Genomic DNA, 24,624 nt, shown 5'->3' with positions numbered 1-24,624 from the left:
AACCATACAAATAGAAAGAGTTTCACTTTGATTCTACCTTTCTTTATTTTTTATATTTGAGGATTATTTAAAATTTGGCGAATTGTAGTTGCAGTAGGTACTGACCCCCACTTTCCCCCGTATTATTATTAGTTTTTCAAAAAATATTTATCAAGTTTTACTGTCAACAATAGTAAGCAAGACGTAAATTTCAATATATGTCTTACCAGAATGAATTTATTTTTGAAAAAACATTGTATTTGTATACCAATTATTTTCATAAATTATCTGTAATTTGTCGGTAAAAGTATGAACTACTTGTATGAAAGACCTTGTATTAAATTGTCTAGCCTTAGCTATACACATTTAATATTTTATAAGTTTTGAACTACAAATTAACTGTGGTTTTCACGAAATTTGAACTTTAAATGCTCATAAAAAATAACCATGATGCCTATGTAGTATGTATCGTTAATATTTTAGCTATAATAAAAACTTGCGTACTACTTTTATAAGCTTTTTGACAGGATGAATAATTTTTTATTGACATTTATAGAAAAAAAAAAATTTTAATTAATCAAATACAATCCAAGTGAGAATGGTATAACCAAGCTGGTTATCAAACAATTTTAATAAATTTTCATTTTTTTCTCTAATTATTTTAAAAAGCACTGATAATTTTCAATTTCAACCTCCTAAAGGAACTAACTATATCCAATTTGCTTCCAAAAACATGCATGGGGCATCGAAGTTTATGATCAGAGCATTTTTTCTACTAGAAAAGTTGAAAAGTTACAAACATTTTAAAATATCTCTAATCTGAAATTATTGGACTGGACAAAATAAAAATGAAATTTTAACTAATTTTCAAGTCCTTCCCCCATTGAAAAAACCTGCGTACGCCACTGACCTGCAGTGTACCAAATGTCAGCACCACAAGTTCGATAGACTTGACTGTTGATCGCTTACACACACACACACACACGCGTATTTTGTTTATACCGAAGATTATCGAAAAATCATGAGAGGTTGTGGCCAGCTAAATCCCTACCGAACATTTGTTCCTATTTGCGTAGTAGTTGTGTTGCGACCTATGGTTTTCTAACGATTGTTTTCTGTTATTTCGACCGCCGGCGCATTGATGTATAGGTATTCGCTATTTCGGTGTTATTTCCACGTTTCATGACTCTTCCTCGTTTTCGCACATTTCGTCACGCAAGCCGCACACACCGTCTAAATACGCACCGCCGCACCGGTTTACGTAACCGTGCTGCGAGATACGTATAATAATATTATTAAACATATACGCACACAAACATACATACCTATATATACGGCGTGTATAATAACATCCATTATAATATGTGAGCACGACGAACGCATTACGCGTTTTGTTCAATTACACTGGTCCGGTGGCGGAAGGTTATAACCGCAGCCGGAGAGAAGAGCGAGACAAAGTGAGAGGGAGAGAGACGGACAACAACCGCGTCGTACAGGTATACAGACGCGGCGCGACCTCTTGTTTTACCGACACAGTAATAATACGACGACGACACTTTATTATACTGCACGCATACGAATGTTTAATAATATTATCGTAGTGTTATTGTAGGTATACCGAGGTACCTATATCGACACCCCATTCCGAGCGGGGACTCCCCTCCAACGTTTCGTCTCTTCCACCGCCTGGTCCGACCGCGGTTCCCCCGATCGCGGTATTACACACGGTGATAATAATATAATAATTATACACCGTACTCACTAGGCGTTTCAACTTTCTTTTGGAAACGTCCAAGAGTCTGCGACGGCCTACACACGAGCACCAGACCGCCACAGTGATCCGTGCCGTCGACAACAATCGCACCACACACGCAAAATTGTTGTCAATCGGTCTTAGTTCGACAAATATTACGTCGCTCATTCACTTCATATTTTAATATACCTACTCGCGACATCGATTTCGACGGTCCGAAGACTATATTATTATTATTAGGTGTAGCAGGTGCGCGGTTCCGAGATGCCCAAGTACACAGCCGCAGGTAAGTTATTGAAGCACCACGCATGCTGTCTGTTAATCGCATTTATTATTTATTTATTTATTAGGTACCTAGGTAATTATTTATTTTGGCCCAAACTCAATTTTTCTATAAAAGTTACGAGTACGGTGGTTTTAAATTTTTTTTTGTTTTGCATTTATTTATTCCCTGATAACAATACACTAATATAGGAGTTCTGATCTCCAGTCACATCCAGTCTCCCATCGTAGTCAGGTTCAATAAGTCACAGTAAATATTACCACAACCACACGGGGGCGTTTTGCGGCGTAGTATTTTCTAGTCTCATACTATGTTATTATTGTTATACACTTTGCTAAATATTGGAAACATACGATATAGTGATTAGGTACTGAATTTACCTATAGGACGATCATTTCAGCCGATGAGATGTATACGACGTAAATTGTATTGCGCGGGAAACCTTTCTTTTCGCGAGTATTACAATACAACCATACAAAGCAATGATATAATTTGTGCGATATGTAAAGTCTTTTTTTCTTTTACCTATGTAAAAATATTGTAACCAAGCAAAACCCTATAGGTAGTATTGATATTATAACATAATATAATGCTAGTGTGCAATTATATTGTCCTAGACCAATATTGTAATTATTATTGTAGTAGATAGGTAGGTTAGGTTAGGTACCTATTGGTTGTGAGTATAAAATAACCCATGGATATATATAGGTATATTTCAAATATAATATAAATAACACATGGATTATCATGAACATTTGAGAAACTAGGCAAAATATTAGGTCAAATATGTTATAGTTATTTTATTTTCTGAAATTTACCTACCTATATGTTATTCATAAAGTCTAAACAATGTGTTGAGAAGTGAAAAGTGTATTTAAACCAGTATAAGAAGTAGATAGGTACACTAACTGTATCAATAATCGATAAGCAACTGCATTATGTTTACAAAAATAATATCACATTATATATGAAACTATGAAAGGTAATAACTAATTAGTAACAAATAAGTAGGTAAGTAGTTAGTTGTAAATCATCAAGTAACCGGAAAATAACATTTTCAAACCCAGAAACTGTTTCATTTTTTTTTATTCTAAAATGTATGGTTTTATCTCAATAGTCCTAACTCATTAGATGTGGTCATTACGAGTAATATATAACTACTTAAATAATAAGATTTATGTCTGTTTTTTATACTATTTTTTGTTGTGAAAACTACATACGCTATGCTTGTTACCGTAATCCGTCATGATTAAACACTAAAAAAGTTTTTTTATAGTACATATATAACAAAAAAAAAAAATTTGAAATCGAGGGGATATCTATGTTTATATTTATATTCTATCGTAAAAAGGAATACTTAAGCGATTGCTCCATTGATTATTCTAAAAATGTGTAAAATTGTTTGGAAAAATATTTATTCATGAAAACAAACTAGGTAAGATCATTAAAAATAACTCGGTATACCCAGTTTAAAGCTTATATAAAAAAAATATATTTCGTGAAAAATAGAGTTGTGTAAATCTTAAAGGTTTTAGAAAAAATAATTTAAAATTTTGATTAATTAATTTATAACTGAATTTCATTTTTAATTACGCACCTACACAGAGCTAATAGGATATTTGATTTTTAACTCCAATACCTTCTACCTATATAGTATAAAAATTTATAATTTTATAATATAAGCCAACATTCTATATAAATAACTACTAAATAATAACCAATGTGCTTTGGTAATCATCTAATATAACCCACTTTGAAAGGGAAATAATAATATTATTATCAACATTATAATATATAATATATTTTAATAATTAGTTATCGCTTCATTAAATGTTTAAAAATAATTTTTTATTTTAAAGCGTTTACTACGTAATAATAAGTAATTATGTTTTCAAATAGATTGTCAAAACGTTCTTAAATAAGCTATTTTAGATGATTACGTTTACGGGCTTAATTATAAAGTCATAATTGATTAATATTAAAAACCTGTTATTTTATATCATTTATTTTAATTCTTCATTTTTTTTTTAAAATTATTACCAATTTACAAATTGACAAAAGGTATAATATGTTCAATTACTATAAAAGAATAATTATTTTAAATAAAAATTTGTTGATAAAAAAGATTTTAAACGTTTGATTGGTAACTAGGCTTTTTTCTTCTAATACGATTGATAGTGGTTATAGACTACTTCAGGAACACATACATAATGACATTATAATTTAGAATCGTTCCACACACTCCTATAATATAGTCGTATAGTCCATAATCCACAACCGTATCGTTAAAATGAATTCTTATTTTTACATTTATATTTTTTGATTTGAAACCTATAAGTATCATTAGTAGAAAACTAAATGTTATTTTATTCAACATTTTCAGATTAAATATAGCGTTGTCTTAAATTCTATATTAATTGTTTAAATAAGTTAAAATTAATTTGTGTGAAATTTGAATATATTACATTAAAATTATTTTGCATTTTTTGAATTTGTACCTGTCTGTTGGTTTAGTATGGAATAATATTATAACTAAATATAACATTACAATTGTACGTTTGATATATAGTTATCAATGTATTTTATATTTTTATTATTTTTTATGCTAATAAATAATAATTGATAGTGACTTTTTTGTAAACAAGTATACTAAATATTATTCTATAGTATTCTATAGTAATATAAGTTCTATTAAGTCATTTATAATATAATAACAACAAATAATTAAGCATTTAACCCCTATTCTCATCGACGTAGACACTTCAAAAGATTTTGATTAGAGTTGTCATCGATTATGTACTAATGTGTATGTGATGACGTATAGTACTCACTTGTACATAAGTGCAGACAAAATTTAATTGATGACATGGAAATTCTATCAAATTAAACTAATCGTTTTATGTATGTTTAAAAAATAATATTATAAATTATAATCATGGTAAGAAAATAATTATTTTGATAAAACCAGGTAGGAAGTGAAAAAAATCTCAATGATAACTATCATGAAGTATGTAAACATGATTTATATGTACAACAACAACTATCTAATTTAAATGTAAGCTTTTAACTTAACGACCACTCCGATTTTTAATTATAAATAATATGATTACCAACTCAAGTGGACGTTATAACAATACATATCTGTTATAACTATCATATAACCTAACATAACAGCGACATCACGTTCTACAGATTGAAATCAGTAGGTTTATAGCTACACTGAAATCTACTCACGGAATCCAAAGAGAGAAGACTATTGCAATCTATGAGATGGTGAATAACTCAAGTACTTATCGTTAGCTTTATAAGTAATTGAATAACTCAAAAACTATAAAACAATATTATTCAATGCTACAGATTTATAAAACAAAAATAGTAAAACTAATCGATCATATTTGTAAACGAAATTTTATCGACTCACTTTTATAGGAAATGAAGTGAATTCCATATTAGGATCTTCTGAGATGAAACTTGAAATTATACATACCTAGGGTATTTGGTCATGTTATGCAGATTATAAGCAAATACAATAGATTTCGACGCAGAGTCTATTTAATTTTAGAAAGTATAATTACACAAAAATAACATGAAAAAAAATTTGCGAAAATATTAAGGTACACGCGTTTTGTTTTAGCTAAATAATAATTAACATTCAACACATGTATATTATAATTATTGCGCGTGAAATCTCCCTAATGATACAAAACAGCCATAGGTAATTTTAGATTCATCATATCATAAAATTATATGCTGTACCTACTGTTGTATTAAGGAACCATAAAAATATTTGTAAATTGAATTATGTAACAATATTGTAAAATGAGCAAAATTAGAAAGCATCATCGTTATAGAGAAAAATAATGTGAAAAACAAATACATTTTTTGAATTATCAGTTACCCACCTATAATATAAGGCAAGTATACACACATTGCAACGAACAGTGAATTTTAAACAAAAATAGAAAATATATTTGAATAAACGTTAAAAATGTAACGCTTTTAAGGACTGCATTTTTTTCTTGTTGTTACAGAACACAGGTCTCAAAATAAACTTAAATTATTTCACGGTGAATGAATATTTAATATTTTTTTTTTTGTAAATTTTATAAATCTGTATCTGTATAAGTTTTTTATTAAACTTAAAATGTTCATAGATATTTATCTCAAATTACACGTGTTTCATAACCCAGCAAAGAATGTGAAAAAAACTAATACATTTACTCGTCTTTAATCAATTTCCTATATAATTATTTTGTTATATCAGGTACACCCACAAAATACACATAAAAATTGGTGGGTTAGTATATATATTTATTTATATTCTGTATAAACGTTACACCTAATTATTCTTAACTTTTTTTTTTTTTAAGAAATATGTTATGAATTAATATCCCTTTTGAGTTCTTTTACTTCAAAGTCAGTTAAACTTAACTGTAATTTAGTATTATTATAAAATCGATTTAAATACTATTGAAGTTCTTACTTTAGTAAAATTAACAGACATATCAAAAAATATATTTATATAGTTGATCTAGGAAGTAAAAACAGGGTTTGCAAACGTTATAATAACGTTATGATAATAAGTAATAACGTTATAATATATGACTAAAAACGATTGAAATTTGTAAACGTTATTATAACGGAAAGTGATAATCAAAAATAATTAAATACCACAAAATAAAACATAACGATTAACAAAATATATCATATATTATTAAACAAAACGTGATTTATAGAATATCATTAAACGAAAAATAACGCAAAACGTAATTTATAGAATATCATTGAAGGAAAAATAACGCAAAACTAAATATTTAAAAATCTATTTATTTAAAAGGTCTATTGGTTTCGTAGAAACATTTTTTTCATGCAAACAATCTAATAATTGATTATATTATATTCCGTACCCGGACCATTACCTACATGCTTTAATTATTATTTTTAAATTTAATAGGTATTAACATTATTTTAAATAATGATAAACGCAAAACTTGTATAACGTTTTAATTCTAAATAACGATAAACGCAAAAATTGTTTAACGTTTTAATTTTAAATAACATAAAACGGATTTTTTTTCAAATGCAAGCCCTGTGACTACGAACAAATCATTGTCATAATATGCTTATTTATTAAAATTTACATTCAGAAAGTGAACTAGGACTTACCTAACATCTAGTACCTATGTATACTGTACTGCAGGAAAAATTGAATAGAAATCTCTTCCAAAAACTATGATATCTAATAAAATTACATAACTTAAGGCAATATATTAAGCACCTAGCGTCAATATAACAGGTATTTGATGAGTTTCTAAGTACCTACCTAACTATTACCTTTAGGACGTACTTGTGTTGGACCGTAATTTCTATTAAAATATGTAAAATATAAATATAACTCTCATCTACCTATCTTAATAATTACTAATTTCAGTAGTGCGACTTTATGATAAATCTCTTTCTAAATTTCATAATCGTTATTTTAATGTATCATATTATTATATAATTTTAATATTACGTCATACTAGAATATCCTTTTAGTTATTAAGAAAATATTCCTATAGGTATTTCACATATTCACTATATTAAAGGTTATTCAATTGTTAGTTTGAATATATACCTCATATACTACCATGATTCTAGTTAATAGTTAAGGCTGTTGATGGTTGAAACTTTAAATACATTTTCATTTATTTATATAATTTATCATACTATGATATACTATGGCAGCGTATTGGTTATTATTACTGAGTAGGTATCCAATTATTTCAAATCTGTACTATGAGTATTTATAATTAAAAAAATATTATTACTTATGTCTATAGTATACAATAAAGGATAATTTAGAACCCGTATTTAATATTTTGTTCACATGCAATTTAAAAATTATTAAAAATAAGTCTATATTTTTTTATAAATGGGTACTTCAGTAATTTAATATTATAGACATTATTTAATATTATCAATAAACAAAATACATACTAATAATATTATTAAAATATTTTATTATTTTCCACAAATTAAAAATAATATTATACTATCATGAAATTTGTTTTATTTTTTAAATGACAGCAGGTCGGTACCTAACTTTTATAAATAACCATTCGGGTCATGATTCATTTCTTCACATTATTGAATAACATACTCCGAATTAGGTGTGTATAGCGAATAGGCACTTTATGTTTTACATCGACAATAAATCAAAGTTACCGAATTTAAAAGACCAATTAGGAACCAATCTAGGTGCCTATATATGTAGGCACTCACTTGTAATAATATTTTGTTCATGCCCCTTAACTGTTATATATCGGAATGATGAATGATAAATTAGAATTGTAGACAGTATAATAATATTGTGTATTAGTGTGTGATTCTATTGTCGTAATATACTGTAGATTTATTACAGATCAAATATACTGAATAGTCACATTCAAAAGTCATACATTCATACATTAAAAAGTACAAGAAATACAAGTAGGTACCTAGTTGTTGTAAAATATGATCAAATTTTTAAAATGATTACTAGACAAAAATAAGTGACAATAAATTTCATTAGTTAGGTTATTAGTATATGGTATACTTATATAACGATATAAAGAGGGACTTGTGATGTAAAAATACAATATTTAAGCACTCTTGTCTCCTCGTAAAGAAAAAAAAAATGTTGACGAATTTTAATAACGCTGATTCTCAGTATATACACATATGCATATTAATACAAAATATTAACTAATAATTAATAATTAACTATTAATTATAACTGTATGGGTAGTTGATGGTTGCGGATACCCGGTGGCAGTTGGGGTTAGGCACACATTTTAAAGTTATACTTGCTTTAATACTTTGTAGAGGCCTTAAGTATCTTATTATTTCGAGCAAAGTGCGTCCCCCTAATTCTAGATCTATTCATATCTCTCATAGAGGTGCATATTTTTGTAACTATAGCCCCTTCGTATGCTTTATTTATAAATACGCCTCTGATATTATGTACGTGGGTGCAAGTAAAATTTTTTAAGTGGCTGGAGTCCCCCGAAGTCACGAAATTACGACAGTTATATTATAAATATGACGTTATTTAAATTTGTTATAATATAATTCATGGAGAATAAAGAAAGCTGCACGAATTGGTTTTATTTTATACAGGTACTCAATCCATATAGTAATTAAGTTCAGAATATGTGTACGATTTAAAACAATAAAGCCGTTTAGTATAGGTAAATGTACTGAATAATGTACCTATACACATTTTAAATTACAATCAAATTTTTCGGTCATAAATCATCATATTTGTTTTATTTTTTTGTTTTTTTTGGAGAAATTAATTGGATTAAGTATAATATGTCTTAATCTCAGTATATGTTATAAATTATTCAACAAAAAAACAGAAAAAATCTTGTTCGACTGTTGGGCGTGCAGAAATGTATGTAGATTGTAGATATTATCAATAGGTAGTACAATAATGTTGATTTCAACTGTTAAATCTGGCATACGCATGAATTAAAAATAACCAGAATAAATTTTAAGATCATAAATTCATAACGTTCTAGAAAATATATGTTTGTAAGAACTACTGTTTATAGCCTAGAACGTTATTGATACCTTTTTAAAACTAATATAATTTACTATGTCATTATATAAGTAGGTATACTATACCTATAACGAATAATTTATATTTACACGCAAATATGCAATAGGTACACTACAAACGTTATATCACTTATATTATCCAAACATATATTAACATTGGTAAAAGTTTATTATTATTGAATTCGTGTTAATAGGTCAATATGTCGTTTTTACTTATTGTACAATAATAATAGGTATAGGCAATTTTTATAAAAAAAAAAAGCTGTATCTTTCCTAGGATAATATTACTATACCGATATAAATTATTATAAGGACATTCGAGAATATTTGCAATGCATATAATGCAATATTTTGAAATGTTCTATCGCTTACAAGTGGGTAAGCGAAAGATTTCGAACAATCAAAAAATTACTTGTGTTTGAGAGTGAATATAATAATAAAAACCAAAACAGTGTTCCTAGCGACAAATGTTCAAACAAAAAAACGCACTATAGGTAGGTTAACTTCTAATATATTATAATAGCTACATCCAAATACAAACCGATCTTCTGTAAACCGCCATTAGATAGCTCAAATCGTATGCCTGTAATAATAAATAAACTATTAAGTGAAGGAGAAACGTCCTTGATATTTAATAACTTATTACCTAGGTATTACTGCGACAGAATTGTTTCCCTAACCGCGGTAAATGAGCACATCACTATATTATACTATCCGGTATTAGCTGGTATTTCTAAACGGGCGTGCGTGTGCCCGTCGTATTAATATCAATGTGTTATTTCATAATATTATATATTATTATTATTATTCTTATTACTATATTATTTCCGATACGACCAGAAATAAACCGGTGTATCTTACCCGGTTTCCGGTAACACGATGTTGTTCATTGTGCGTGCCCATACGTATTACGAGCCCGGTAAGGATTTCATTGAATAACACGCGTGACTCGCGTCACCCCGACAGACTTTCTCTTACCGCCAACGATCGCGCGCACAATATTATTATATTATTCTACAAAATCGTACCTACTCGTATATTATTATTATTATGTAGGTAGGTACCGCGCGTATGGTATATGTTATATGGGTATATACCTAATAATGAGCGCGCGCAATGATCGTTATTATACGAACGCTCTTTTCGAGTCCAGATTTGGCGTTCCGTCAGTCACACAGTCGTTGGCTGTTAACGATACCATTTTGTTATCTGATTCCACTATTTTTTTTTTCTTCTTCTGTTATTTTCTTTCGTTTGTCGTTATTATATAATATGTTTATCGATACCTCGCCTGGCCAGTGGCTTCTGCGCGTAACATTTCACGAATTCGTGCGAGTCGGTTCACAGTCGTATGCCTATAGACGTCCCGGTTCGTTACACTAAGACTATTATAACTAGTGGGCATATTATTATTATGTATATTGTTTTTGTCTCGTTTCTATTCTCGTTTAACCCAACAATGGGTGAAAGCAAATAGGAAACACGACAAACTATTTTATAATATAGGCGATGCTCTGCGCTGTCGTATAGGCAGTTATAGATATACCTATAATAGAGATCAGTATAATAATATAATGACCCCAAAATATAGGACAGACCGTCGGATCACATACCGCAGACGTTACTTTATACAAATATTATATTTGGTCAGTGTATCACTCTAGCAATACTTCCTTTAAACGAATACAAATTAAAAAAAAAAACATAACACTATTAAGATTACAAACTTTTCATTTTCCCATATATAGGTACTATACAGTATTGTATTTTGCATATTACAGGTTAATGTTTCACCATATAATTATTAGCAATTAATAACAAGTTTATTATCCAATAGGTAAGTAGGTATACAGCTAAAATAATTGTGTTAATAATGTAACTTATCAATAATGTCATCTAATTTTAAAATATTTTCTATAATTATAGGTAGTCTATAAAATGAGTAAAAATTATAATATTCATATTTCGTTGCTATACCATCGTGGAATCGTGGTATTAGGTATACCTATTGATGATTGTATAAATGTTCTTTAGTTCTCATGCGTTTAAACTGTAACAAAATAATAGGTAGGTGCCTAGTGAAAGTTAGTGACTAAGACAGAACCACTTTTAAGATGTTATTATTAATATAATAATAATTATGTATTCACAAATTTATACCATTATATCCAATTAAAATATCATCAAAATATCATGATGGTCAACGGAACTTTAAAGAAAACACAATATTTAAATTATGTTCTGGTAATAATTATAACTTAAATATATCGATATATCTTAATATCCTAAGCAAATAGTGAGGAAATAAATTTTTTTTAACATGTCCCATGCGTGCCCCAATAATGTTTTTTTTCATAGTACCTACCTATCTTTTTTGTAAAATTGTACCTATTTTAATTTTTGTATGAAATTATTTGTATAAATTGCTACCTATACAATCTGTTAAAAAAAAACAAGATTAGAGATGAGGTGAGCGAGTTAATAATGCTCACTATGCCCAATATAATATAACATATTCTGTTCGCAGGTATAAACTATTATTATTGATTCACGCATAACTGAAAATAATTTAACAATGTAAATAACAAAAGACTGTTATTACAAAGTTAATACATTCAAATTGTTACAATTGTTACAGTTATATGAATTAAGAACTAGGTAAATATTAGTTTAATATTTAATATTATTCATTACCTAATGATTATGTTTTACATAAGTGCATATTAAATGCATTATAAGTATTGACGTACCTATACGTATATATATGGGCAAACAGCGTTTAAATTAACATAATAATAATTATTAGGTACCTTATTATTTGTATAACATAAACATATTCGTGATTATGATAATTAAAAACTAAACATTCAATTTAATTCAAATTTGTTTTAAAAGTTTGAAATTATACAAAGACAACATAGGAAATAAGAATTACAAAGCACATTAAAATCCATGACATCACGATGTTAGCTTTTGAATAATCCAGAAAACTTAAGAATATAGATTTAATGTGTTATTTACCTTAATTAATATATAAAAAAAAAATAATAATAATAATACAACTAACATTAAAATTGTTTGTGTATTTTTTTGCTCATTGTGTGTAAGTGCACGGAGAATTTCAACTGGAATGTTAAAATGTACAATAATTATTTACGATAAAAGGACTTGAATTACTAAATTAATATAATAATGTAAAAGCACCCATCATGATGTGCTGGATGTGAAAATGTACTCTCTGTACCTACTTACAATGCGCACCCTCATATGAGTAGATATTTAATCATTTTAAATATCTATTTTAATTTATAATGAAGGAAAATAGTAGCAGCTGTAGACAGGGACTGGAACCTTTTGAATTTATCGGTATCAGTTCCGGTACTGGTTCTCCAAAAATAAAATAACTGTTCCGGTTCGGTTCCGGTATTTTGATAAAAAAAAAATAAAGGTATCGTTTTCAAATAATTTCGGTATCGAATAGTATAATAGTTAAACACCTATCTGGAATGCTGGTTTAATTAATAGTATGAGAAATATAAGAAAACTCATATGATCATACATAGTTTATACACAAAACAGTAATACCATTAAATTATGACAAATAAAATTATTTTTTATTTTTGAACCTAGAAGAACCTATTTAATTTAAAAATTCCGGTTCAGTTCTGGTACTTTATTTATTAAAATAAAGGTTTCGGTTCCGGTTCTGGTTCTTAAAATTGTTGAGATTTCAGTTCCATAACCGGTTCTTTTATGTTCGGTTCCAGTCTCTGGCAGTGGGGTGTACTTTTAAAATCAAAAACTACATTGGTGGTGGTATTCTACAAATATTTCCTTTTAAATGTGGTAGTAGGTATTCGATGATATACAATATTGTCCAAACAATTTATTATTATATTGGATTTAGAGTTCTTACTTATATTAAAAAGATGCTTTTATATACGCCATTGCCACAATTAAAGAAGAATGCAAAATGTAGCGTATATATCTCTATCTTTTAGCAATTATTTTAAAATTGTATTCGCTTTTATGGTGATAAACAAACATTCAGAAAAAAATAGCTTAGCAATATGGTATTTTAATGGTTTTTCCCGTGGCGTTAAAAAACTATTGAGAAAATCAAAAAATGACCTCTCTAAAGTACCACCTTGATCCAATTTTATAAAAGATAGGATACTATATGTTGAAGTCTAAGCACTCCTTCTGATAAAAATTTTGTTTACAGAATAAAAAAAATTAAACATCTTTGTAAAACCACTAGCTCCCTCATTACGAACATAATCTAAAATAAAATATATATCTTACATATGAATACGAGTATATGATATAGTATTTTCTGGGTATCGAACATTTAGATACCTGTACCTTGATTAAGTCGTTTTTTAATAATATATAAGTATGATATTAAATAAGCAAGAATCGTATAAGGACCAATTATTTTTGTGTTGGAAGACTATTTCTTGTAGAAAAAATGTTCCAATCATAAACTTTGAGGATGGTTACTGGTAGGAAGTCTGATCTGGTTGTTAGTTTAGGACTTTGGGGTGTCTAAAGTAAACAATTTCTCCGAATTTTCAATTTAGCCTGGAAAAATAAAAAAAAAGAAATGAAAAAAAAGAAATTCTTACGCAAAACTAGTTTTTGACAAAATCTATTTTTGTTTTTTTGTTGTAATTCAAAAAAATGAATGACCATAGAGACATGCAATAGAAAAAATATATGTAAAATTTACACTTCCAACTTTCCAAGACATGATCAATTCTTAGTAAATATTTTGGCTCTTTTTAAGCTATTTATAGACATTTGGAATTTTTGACATTATATGTAGTCTTTATTTGACTTATGTATGATACAATTTTTCAGCTTAAACATTAAATACAAATAAATATTAATGTATTTGATTAATATATGTTCCTCATATACTTTTCTTACAGCAATTAAGAAAATATCGAAATTATATAGTAACAAATAAGACGAAATCCGTCAAAATTATGACTCGTGAATTATTGCTATCAACATATCGTTTATCATCATATACACTGATTAATCTCTGAATTCATATTTTACACATCGATTACAATGACCTACTCAATGACGAGGTGCACTTGACATCTGCTTTACTGCAGAGAGATTACCTACTTGTCCGCTTGTATGTTATTGTATAACTACTCGATACTCGTAATGTTAAATCAATTAGGTAGTTACCTAATGACATATTTAAGCAGAGTTTGTGTGTCTGTAACAATGCTCACTGCACGTGCAAAATATTTTCATTCATCTCAGCTCGAGTCGATAATGCCAAAAACAAAAGTTATTTTTAGATATGATATTGATAATAATTACAATTTAAAACATATTTTATAATTAATTGATAGGATTCGTATTATTACATTCTATAAAAATATTTTTTTCATTTAAATATATATATCATAATTTATATTTTGTAGAAATATAATTTTACGGAGCAAAATTTACTGGGGCCCAAAGGCCACAATATTCGATATTTGGCAGCCGATGCAGACCAAAAAGAAGTCGAGCACATTCCTATGATTGAATATAAATATTTGAAATATATAAACTAATATTGTACTAAAGTCTTTATTATTCCGTTTAAAAATAATTTTTGAAATATTATTTCTCCTTAGTTTTACACGGCAATTTACACATTGATAATTTAATATCTAACAGTATTACAATACCTACACGACTTACATGAGCATACATTAACTTTACATATAAATAATTGTTTACAACAATATTACGCAAAGCTAGATTATAGTACTATATAGTTTATGGTCTTCCATTGTCATGTGTCTCGTTTCATGAATAATTGTGGTTATATTCGACTATTATTCTTATTATATGACTTACTGCAAAGCATAATTATATAATGCTAAGTCTAAAATAAATTATGAGAAATTTACTTGTTGGTGAATATATATTAATACGAAAATATGCCATTTAAAACCTTGAAGCTAGAAACCTTGATAATGAGTTTAAAAAAGTGCCCTTCTCTCTTTGCCATCCACCGCAAAATATTAAAGATGACAAATAAAATACTAACCTGTCACTCAACCATATTGTTACTAATAAATTAATATTTTTCATACATAAGTATAATATTATGTAACTAATATTGTATACTTACGTAACACAAAAGATTATTAATAATTTCTTTGTTGTTTCAGAAATGGATTCGTTCGAAGAACGTTTCTTGAATTATAAGCCACCGGTGCTTCCAGATGAATTAAGTCATCTTCCGGATCGAGTCTCTAAGACTTTTGTTGGCAAAACCATTTTTATTACCGGTGGATCGGGATTTCTTGGAAAGGTTTTAATCGAAAAGCTTTTAAGGAAATGTCCAGACATCGAAAGAATTTATTTGCTACTCCGAACAAAAAAAGGTAGCAATCCTAAACAGAGAGTGGAAACTATTTTCTCATCCGTGGTAAGTAAATAAAAAAAATACTTTTTTTATCTATTATTCTTATTATTTTCTCATTTCTTCAATAACTGGATGCTTATAAAATATTTTTAAATTCCATAACTGTAAGAGTCTTGACATTTTTCAATTGTCCGTTAGTACTTTTCTTATACAATTATATTTAACTTTTGTAGGTATTTAATAATTTCTAAGATAAAAATTACTCCGATTACTAATAATAAATATACGTAATAATATAAATTATTGTTATAAAAACCCTTTGATACTTTAAAATTAAATGATATTATGTAAAGAAATATAGATTTTTTTTTTAAATATAATCTACCTACAACCATTAACCATAATAAAAAATGTTTATTAATTAGCATATATATCTACATTTGGTACCTATATGCTATATAAATATGAGGTAAATGGATAATATTATAGTTAATACTTACAGAATATATTTTACAAACAACAGCATTTTATTACTAGCAGATAAAACAGTAATTTACTTTCTATATTTATTTTCATTGATTCATATTCATTCAAAGAACAATAATGATGTATAGGTTATGTCTTAAAATCTATTCAATTGGTTCAATTCTTCATTAATAATCAAATAACTTTGTTTGAATTATGAAAACAGCACATATACTGATATACCAATGGTTATCATACAAATGTAGAAGTAGTAGAATAAAAATACATATACTAACAATTAATAATTTTACTTGTTATTAAGAATTTATATAATAAAAAATATTATTATAAGTGAAAACCTTTATAATATACCAATATACGAATATTGTTATAATACAATAGCCTATAGGCTAGGCAGTGTACACATTCGATTTCTCCTATATGGTATTGTCTCAAAAACTAAATAAACTGAAATATTTAATTCAATAACTACTTACAACAGCTAGCCAACAGATTTTACAGTATAATATTGTGATGTACCTACCTATTAATATCAACAAGTTTCCTAAATAAAATTAAAGGTCATATAATCGAAACATAATTAGTAGGTAGGTACCCTAATAAAGAACAAAGATTACCTTTCATTTGAATTGTTCTTTTCAATATTTTACCACAATATGAAAACATTAAAAATAAAAATAAAAAGTGAAATCATTAAATAACCACTTTTGTGATTTTAAGTGATAAAATTTTATTTTAAACAATTATAAACAAAAATAAAACAATTCAAACATCAATTAAACCTCTTAACCAATAGATTAAGACTTATAATTAAAAATACATAAATATTTAATGGGTAGGTATTAGAGCTTAAACACCATAAAACATTATTGACGCTAATACTACCTACTGAAACAAATAAATAAATATTAAAATTTGTTTTTTCTTATTATCTACCGAAAATGTCTATCTTATGTTTTGTTGAAGATAACTGTTACTGATAAAATGTGTATTTTTTTTGAAAAAAGATATTGATATATTTTGTGTTAATTATAAACTTAATCCAAAATGAAAAAAAAATTATTTTATTTATTTTTACATACATAGGTACATTATAAGTATAAATGTCCCAGAGATAAATTTAAACATAAACGAATAAATTAATCTAAAAAAAAAAGTAACATTTGAAGTAGTATCAATAGACCTTTCGATCAAGCTGTCCTATCCGTTGACTTCTAAAATATTTAGTAATTATTGTATATAATTAATGTGTATAATTATTGTATCCAAAAACCGCACACTTATGATTGCGTATGATTTTGACTCCATAAAGGTCTTTACTATAGTACTTTATATTGTATATGTACAATATTATGCAAACATGATTTAAATATTTAAACAAGTGCTCCTAAAAAACAAAGAAAAGATCGGTTAAATACGTGACTAAAGAATAGGACTTAAAACGTGTTAGCATGATTATTGTATAGTATCTTATTATCTTATTCGATATTTAGCACACAAAATAGTGTGCGATTTTAACACACTTTAAGTTTAGTTATACCATTACCAATAAAATGTGCGGTTTTGTCCATCGATATTTTTGTGGTCGAAATCAAAAGTGTGAGTTTTTGGATGCAACCGTCCTATCTATGTATTTTTTTTTGTCGGTATTACTTTTTGTATTTAGTGTTAAGTAAATAGTTCAATAATTTACAAGTTAACTATTAAATTAATGATACAAATATTTGGAAAATATTAGGGCAGCTTTGACCCTAAAATAATCGATTAGGTAGCAATGAATTATGATAAAAAAAAATCCATATGTGACACATGTACTGAGAAAAACAAATAATGTAAATAATAGAAGGTACATTCCTATAGTGTATACACTGCTAATGAAGTTAAAATATCAAATGGATAGGTCCTAAGAGACTAAAAGATAATTTATAGTGTTACGAAATATTCTTTAAAATATTTGCTCAATCATTCAACTATAATTATGTTTAACCAATTTTAACGAATCATGCTTGTAGAATGTGTAATAATATAGTCTAATACGTGTTATTCTGATTGCTCTTAGTCACACGTTATAGTAACACGATTTATCACATTAATTTTAACTTATTAGTTATTATAGCAGACAGCGTTTAACAGTTAATTTTAGTATATATCATTTTCATTAATAAGATAATTAAGTTAAGCCGTTCTGAGTGTAAAAAAATAATTGTATTATATATGTATTTGATATTTCTATAATAGTAAGTGCGGTATTTACTATAGTCAACGGTAAACATAATACTATCGACAAACTTAAGTCTAACTATTAAAATTTGATTTTTTCAAAATTATTACGATTTACTTTGTCTTATGATTTTTTTTTATTGATTTTTTTTGACAAAAATTATTATAATCTATTAAACTTAGGAACATCCGGACATGTTTAGGGGTGGGGGACTGTTTCCACGGGAATCTGAATTTGAGGAGATAGCAATTTTTTGAAAAATATTTTCTATATTAATTCTCTCTTAACTTTATTGACTGATTTCGTATAACTAATATTATATTAATTTTATATTTTGTAATTTATTGCGATAATTTATAATATGAGCATATTAGCATAAATTCACTAGCCGTATTAAAAATAAAAAGCGATCTAACCTTCTCCATTAATTATTATGATATATAATTTGTTGTCAAAACATTTTCTGTGTCACAAATAAGGAAGAAAATTAAAATTTTTCAATTGTTATTTTTTTTAAACATATTATCTAATTTTATTATGAAAGTTGTTTTTAAATTTACCTATACATTTTTTTGCCCCTGTTTTTTGAAAATTCCTAAATAAAGCCCTTTACTACTATATTCAAGACTAGTAATTTTGGTTTGAATTTCTTTGATTCAAAATCATCCAGTGTTTATATTATATTAAATACTTACGAAATAATTTATAATTTATTATAATATATATTATGTTAGTTTCTTTATGTGTTATAATAGTTATTTAAAATAATATCACTATGGTAAGCTGATAATATGTTAAATGTATAACTTATTTAAATTATATTATAAAACATGGTCTTGTGCCGAGTTAAGTAAGAAATCACAATTCTCCATAACCACCTCATATTTTAAAATTATTGTTCTTGATTGCTACTATTGTTAAAATAATTCTAAAATTGCAAGTATCATGCATGCACCTTTGGGTATTATAATTTAGTATCATAAACAAATTATGTTCCTAGCTTTAGATAGTATCTTATCTATCACTGGGTAAAGATCATTACGAAATATTTGTACAAGTGCGTATATATACAATACTAATTTGTCATTCAAAGAATCTAATAAAAATCCAAATGAGACTATCTTTTATAAATAGGTATTGGTCCACTTAAACAATTTTGGCACCAGAAGTCCAGAGTTCTTATTGTGACAATCAATGACGCATGTAAATACATACATACCTATATTTATACATATAACAGTCACAAATATATTTTATAATTATCTATTAAATTAACAGGACAAATAAATAAAGAATACCAAAATTAAATACGAGGACGAATGATTAGTTCACAACTCTTCAATTTAGTTAAATTAACGAATACATATTAATTTCAAACATAGTTTTATATGGTAATCAACCATTTTATCATAAACTAAAAAAAATACTATAGTAGTAGGCATATAAAATCATAGGCGTGCGCAGACTTTCCGGTCGAGCCTGATAGAATTAGTGCCCCTATTTTTATTTTTTTACACATTTACATACATTCTTGATGTAAAATGTAAATTTTGTGTAATATGAAAAGTGTAATATTTATATGTAAAAATATAATCAAGTTAAACGTGCATACAACATATAATATGTGCTAATTTCTAGACATATATTTTTAATGTTAAAATTAAAACGATATAAATACAACCGATATTGACAAGAATAAAATTAATTATAATAATGTCTCATCATATTAATTCACCGAACTTTAATATAAATATTATTAAACAGTAAACACTAACAGGCCAGTGTGTAGTGACTGAGTGACAACAGTAAATAGTTAACAACTGAACATACTGAATAGTGAATAGATTATTGAGAAATGAGAGGTCAGTCTGTTTACGGTCTTCTATTTGAAAGTATAGGTTTTTTCGTGGAGCAATGTATCTACGGTCGTCCGCACTCGGCTTATCTTAATATTAAATAAACACCATTTATATGTATACTATTTATAAATTATAACCAACTTATTAATGTATTTAATCATAGTACATATTTTGTACACAATGTTTTTGTTAGATGAATAAAATTAATGTAGAGGTACACAAAAATAGTTGTTATTTTATTTCACTTTCACTACAAATAAAAGTTTCAAACATATTATTATAATTTATAATAAGTATAGACAAACATTTTACTATGCCCCTAAAAAGATTCTGGTCGAGCCCCGGCTCGACCGGCTCGCCCCGTGCGCACGCCTATGTATAATATATATTAAGTATATTAAAACAACTGTGAAATAAATACTGAAGTTATATCCGGGTTTAATTATTTCAAATTAAATGGACTAACATGTATCCTGAGTTTTATTTCGGAGCTTCCCGGGTAGGTAAATTGATTAATATATTAACAACAAAGTACAACATTTTGAAATAATTAAAGAAAAACAATCAGAGTAAAGAATAATATTTTTTCTGATTACAAAATGTATTAAAATACACTTACTAGTAAAAATCCTATAATAATAATTAGTTCCTCCTCAGTCCTCTCATAAATAACTGATAAATTGTACTTATAGGTAACAAAAATAAAATATTTTACTATATTTTGTGAAATATTTTTTTTAAAAATTGCCCAAAAATATTTTAAGTTTGAATTACGATAAATTGTATACATTTCCCAAGAACATAAGTTATAAATAACCCAGGTTTTGAACTTAACTATGCAAATTAATTATTAAAGGGTAGAAAATCTTATAAGTATAAGCTTATTTTACGGAATTATACAAAAAAGAGAATTTTATGTTTTAAAATTATTCAAAAATAGTATTTTTTTATTTATAATTAAATATTAATATTTAATCTGAAAAAAAATTAAATCTATAGAATGAATCAAAATAAAGATGATCATGAAAGAGCGTGAAAACTCTATTTTTAAATGAGATTTTTTTATAACAGACATTTTTTGTTGCTTAATATTATGTATAAATTCATATATGTATAGGCATATATGTATAGCATCTATAATATGCAAAAACACTTAAATCCGGTAAAACATGTAATAATTTGCAACTTTTCCAGTTATCCATACATTTTAAGATTTGTGTTGTAATATGTAGTATGAAACGAATCTGTATCAAATCATAATTTAGATAATATTATGCAGTTCCCTAAGAAATATGCAAATTCGTAAAGTTAAATTTATAATTTTAAATATTTTTTTTATCTAGGTATAAAGTTGTGAAACTTTGATATAAAGCTATATACGTACCATATTATAAATTTATCTATACCTGACTTAATTTTATAAACGTTAAAACTTAAACACAAGATAATATACCTACTAATATAGTCTAAAAATTAAAAAATAACTATTGACTATTGAGTAGTGGTATATTTAGACAATTGTAAATTAGTTATATTTTATTATATAGTTAATAAAATTATAAATATTATCATTAAAGTTTTAATTTTAAAATTTCATAAACACTATAAAGTAAACAGGTATTAGTGAACTAAACTATAAGCCTATAATAATATATATAAAAAAAACACTTCTATTGAATAGTATTTTAAATTGTAACCTTTTTTAAATTCAATATGATACAAGATCTATTTCTATTGCTCACCCACGTATATGATCTTCTCGCACGTAGAAAAATATTACTTGATAATAGTTTCAAATGTCCTGTTAAATTTAAATTACACATTTAATAGTAAAATACACTTTGATTTATTATTATTCATCATTATGCTTTTAAGTTACGGTACGTATCATATTAATTGTTTTAAAGATTTCAGTTATTCTAAATAATTGTATGATTGATAAAATAAAATATTCATAATTATTATGTATGCTTGTTAATCATCGCTATAATAATATAACATGTTATTTCGGCCAAGTCATGATAATATACATTTTAAGATAAATGTGGCTTTTACATTTTAATACGTGCAACAGTTCCTAGGTATGTCATTAAAACTAAATTAAACCAACATAGGTAATGTATTTTAAATTGCGACTTTTTTTAGATCAGCTCGTAAAGTTATAGCTCTTAATATAATGAAAAAACAGTTCATATTGATTAGGTACTATTACCACTCCGACAAAAATTTGATTTTAGGTTCAAATTAATCATTGCATGTAGGTAATGTAGGTATATTACGCGAATAAAGATCTTACGTGTATTACGTATACAATCTAATTTTTAACAGCCACCTCAAATTATGTCTGTTTTAGTTATTCGACTATCTGAAGGAATTACGGGGTGTGGAAGTGTTAAATAAAGTATACCCGATTGCCGGCGACGTGAGTGAACCAAATTTAGCCATTAATGAGTCGGACAGGCGTTTGTTGGCGGACACCGTGCAAATCGTTTATCATGCCGCGGCCACCATTCGGTTCGACGAGGCGTTGAAGAAAGCTGTCTTGCTCAATACTAGAGGCACGAAAATGGTATTGGAGTTGGCCAAGGAAATGAAAAATTTGCAGGTAAGATTTTGTACAAGCTCACAACAATATGCTTGCCCGCAACAACATGATAATATTACTATCGTTAAAAACGAATTGAATTTCAACCATGTTTAAGTGAGTTTAAAATCTATACCACAGGTGTTTGTGTACGTGTCGACTTCTTACTGCCATTTGGAAGAAAAAGTGTTATTCGAAAAAGCGTATCCACCGCCAGCCGATCCGCATAAAATAATCCAAAGCATGGAAATGTTGGACGAACCTTTTGTTGAAACGATATCTAAAGAGTGGGTTTTTGGAATAAATGATCGCACTTTGCGTTGTACCTAATATTTTTTTTTTCTTTTCCAACAGGATTCTTGGAAGTTTTCCAAACTCGTATGCGTTTACGAAATGTCTTTCTGAACATTTAGTGGTGGAGCAAATCGAAGCTGGATTGCCATGTATAATCGCTCGTCCATCCATTGGTCAGTGTTTTTATTATTAACGATGCGCTTGTGATTTTTGAATTCTCATAGGTTTTTGTTTACGCCGTTTACGTTTGTTACCGTTATAGTCATACCGATATGGAAGGAGCCTCTCCCAGGATGGACAGACAATATCAATGGACCGACGGGCTTGCTGATAGGTGCCGGTAAAGGAGTCATCCGTACAATGTTCTGCCACAATCAAGGTTACGCTGATTATCTACCAGTCGATATAACCGTCAATGGCATAATACTGTTCACATGGAATTATATAGGCAACAAGTAAGTAAACAATGAGACCAACATACAACTAAACACCATTATTGTAAAATTCTACAAAATATATAATATCTATTTGGTACAAACTACAATCCACCTACCATTATAATTATTTTTATTTTGGAATCTATTTTAAAATTGGGAACTACTTTCTAAACAATATACCTATTCGTTCAAATATTTATACATATTCTTTATTATTTTGCATAAATCATTTACTATACTCGAAACCTTGTAATATTATTTTATAACACCTCAATTCTCATTTCCTTGTCGACATTATTTATTGTACCTACTAATCATCATAGTACATACATACAAATAATTGTAATACAATATAACCTATTAATATCCAATATGCATGGCAATGTGTAATTAATAAATTAATATAACGTTTGATTTGAATTTTTAATTAATCGTTGTGTGAAGTACCTACCTATTAAAAGGACGTTACACCCGTATGTGTTGTTTCCATCTTGCAAATGTACAACATAACAAAAACTGTTTTGTGCGGGAAAGAACCGAGAAAGCTACAGCCATAACTACGAAACGAGATTTGCACCACATAAAAATGAGAGCTTTGGCTATGCATCGTTGTTTTTATTTTTTTGATATAATTTATATGAAAAAAAGTTTTCCAAGTTTGAAAAACACAAACAATAATGGTTTTTGAAATAGTAAGAACTTTTTTCATACAAGTGATATCAAAAAAATAAAAACAGCGTTTCACAGTCAAAGTTCTCC

General features: G+C 27.2%; 1 protein-coding gene across 1 annotated transcript in view; it reads left to right on the top strand.

The window, feature by feature from the left end:
* The first annotated feature begins 1,536 nt into the window (after positions 1 to 1,536).
* Positions 1,537 to 24,624, top strand: part of LOC100169017 (fatty acyl-CoA reductase 1) — a 25,053-nt gene continuing 1,965 nt past the window's right edge. Inside the window, exons 1-6 of the mRNA XM_001949648.5 lie at positions 1,537 to 2,018; positions 15,788 to 16,047; positions 22,904 to 23,155; positions 23,276 to 23,421; positions 23,489 to 23,601; positions 23,691 to 23,883. Coding sequence (XP_001949683.2) covers positions 1,997 to 2,018; positions 15,788 to 16,047; positions 22,904 to 23,155; positions 23,276 to 23,421; positions 23,489 to 23,601; positions 23,691 to 23,883 — 986 coding nt within the window. The 5' untranslated portion in view covers positions 1,537 to 1,996. The remainder of the gene's footprint in view (positions 2,019 to 15,787; positions 16,048 to 22,903; positions 23,156 to 23,275; positions 23,422 to 23,488; positions 23,602 to 23,690; positions 23,884 to 24,624) is intronic.

The sequence above is a fragment of the Acyrthosiphon pisum genome, chromosome X (genome assembly GCF_005508785.2).
Source record: "Acyrthosiphon pisum isolate AL4f chromosome X, pea_aphid_22Mar2018_4r6ur, whole genome shotgun sequence".
Taxonomy (NCBI): Eukaryota; Metazoa; Arthropoda; class Insecta; order Hemiptera; family Aphididae; genus Acyrthosiphon; species Acyrthosiphon pisum.
This window is presented reverse-complemented; position numbering and strand designations above follow the sequence as displayed.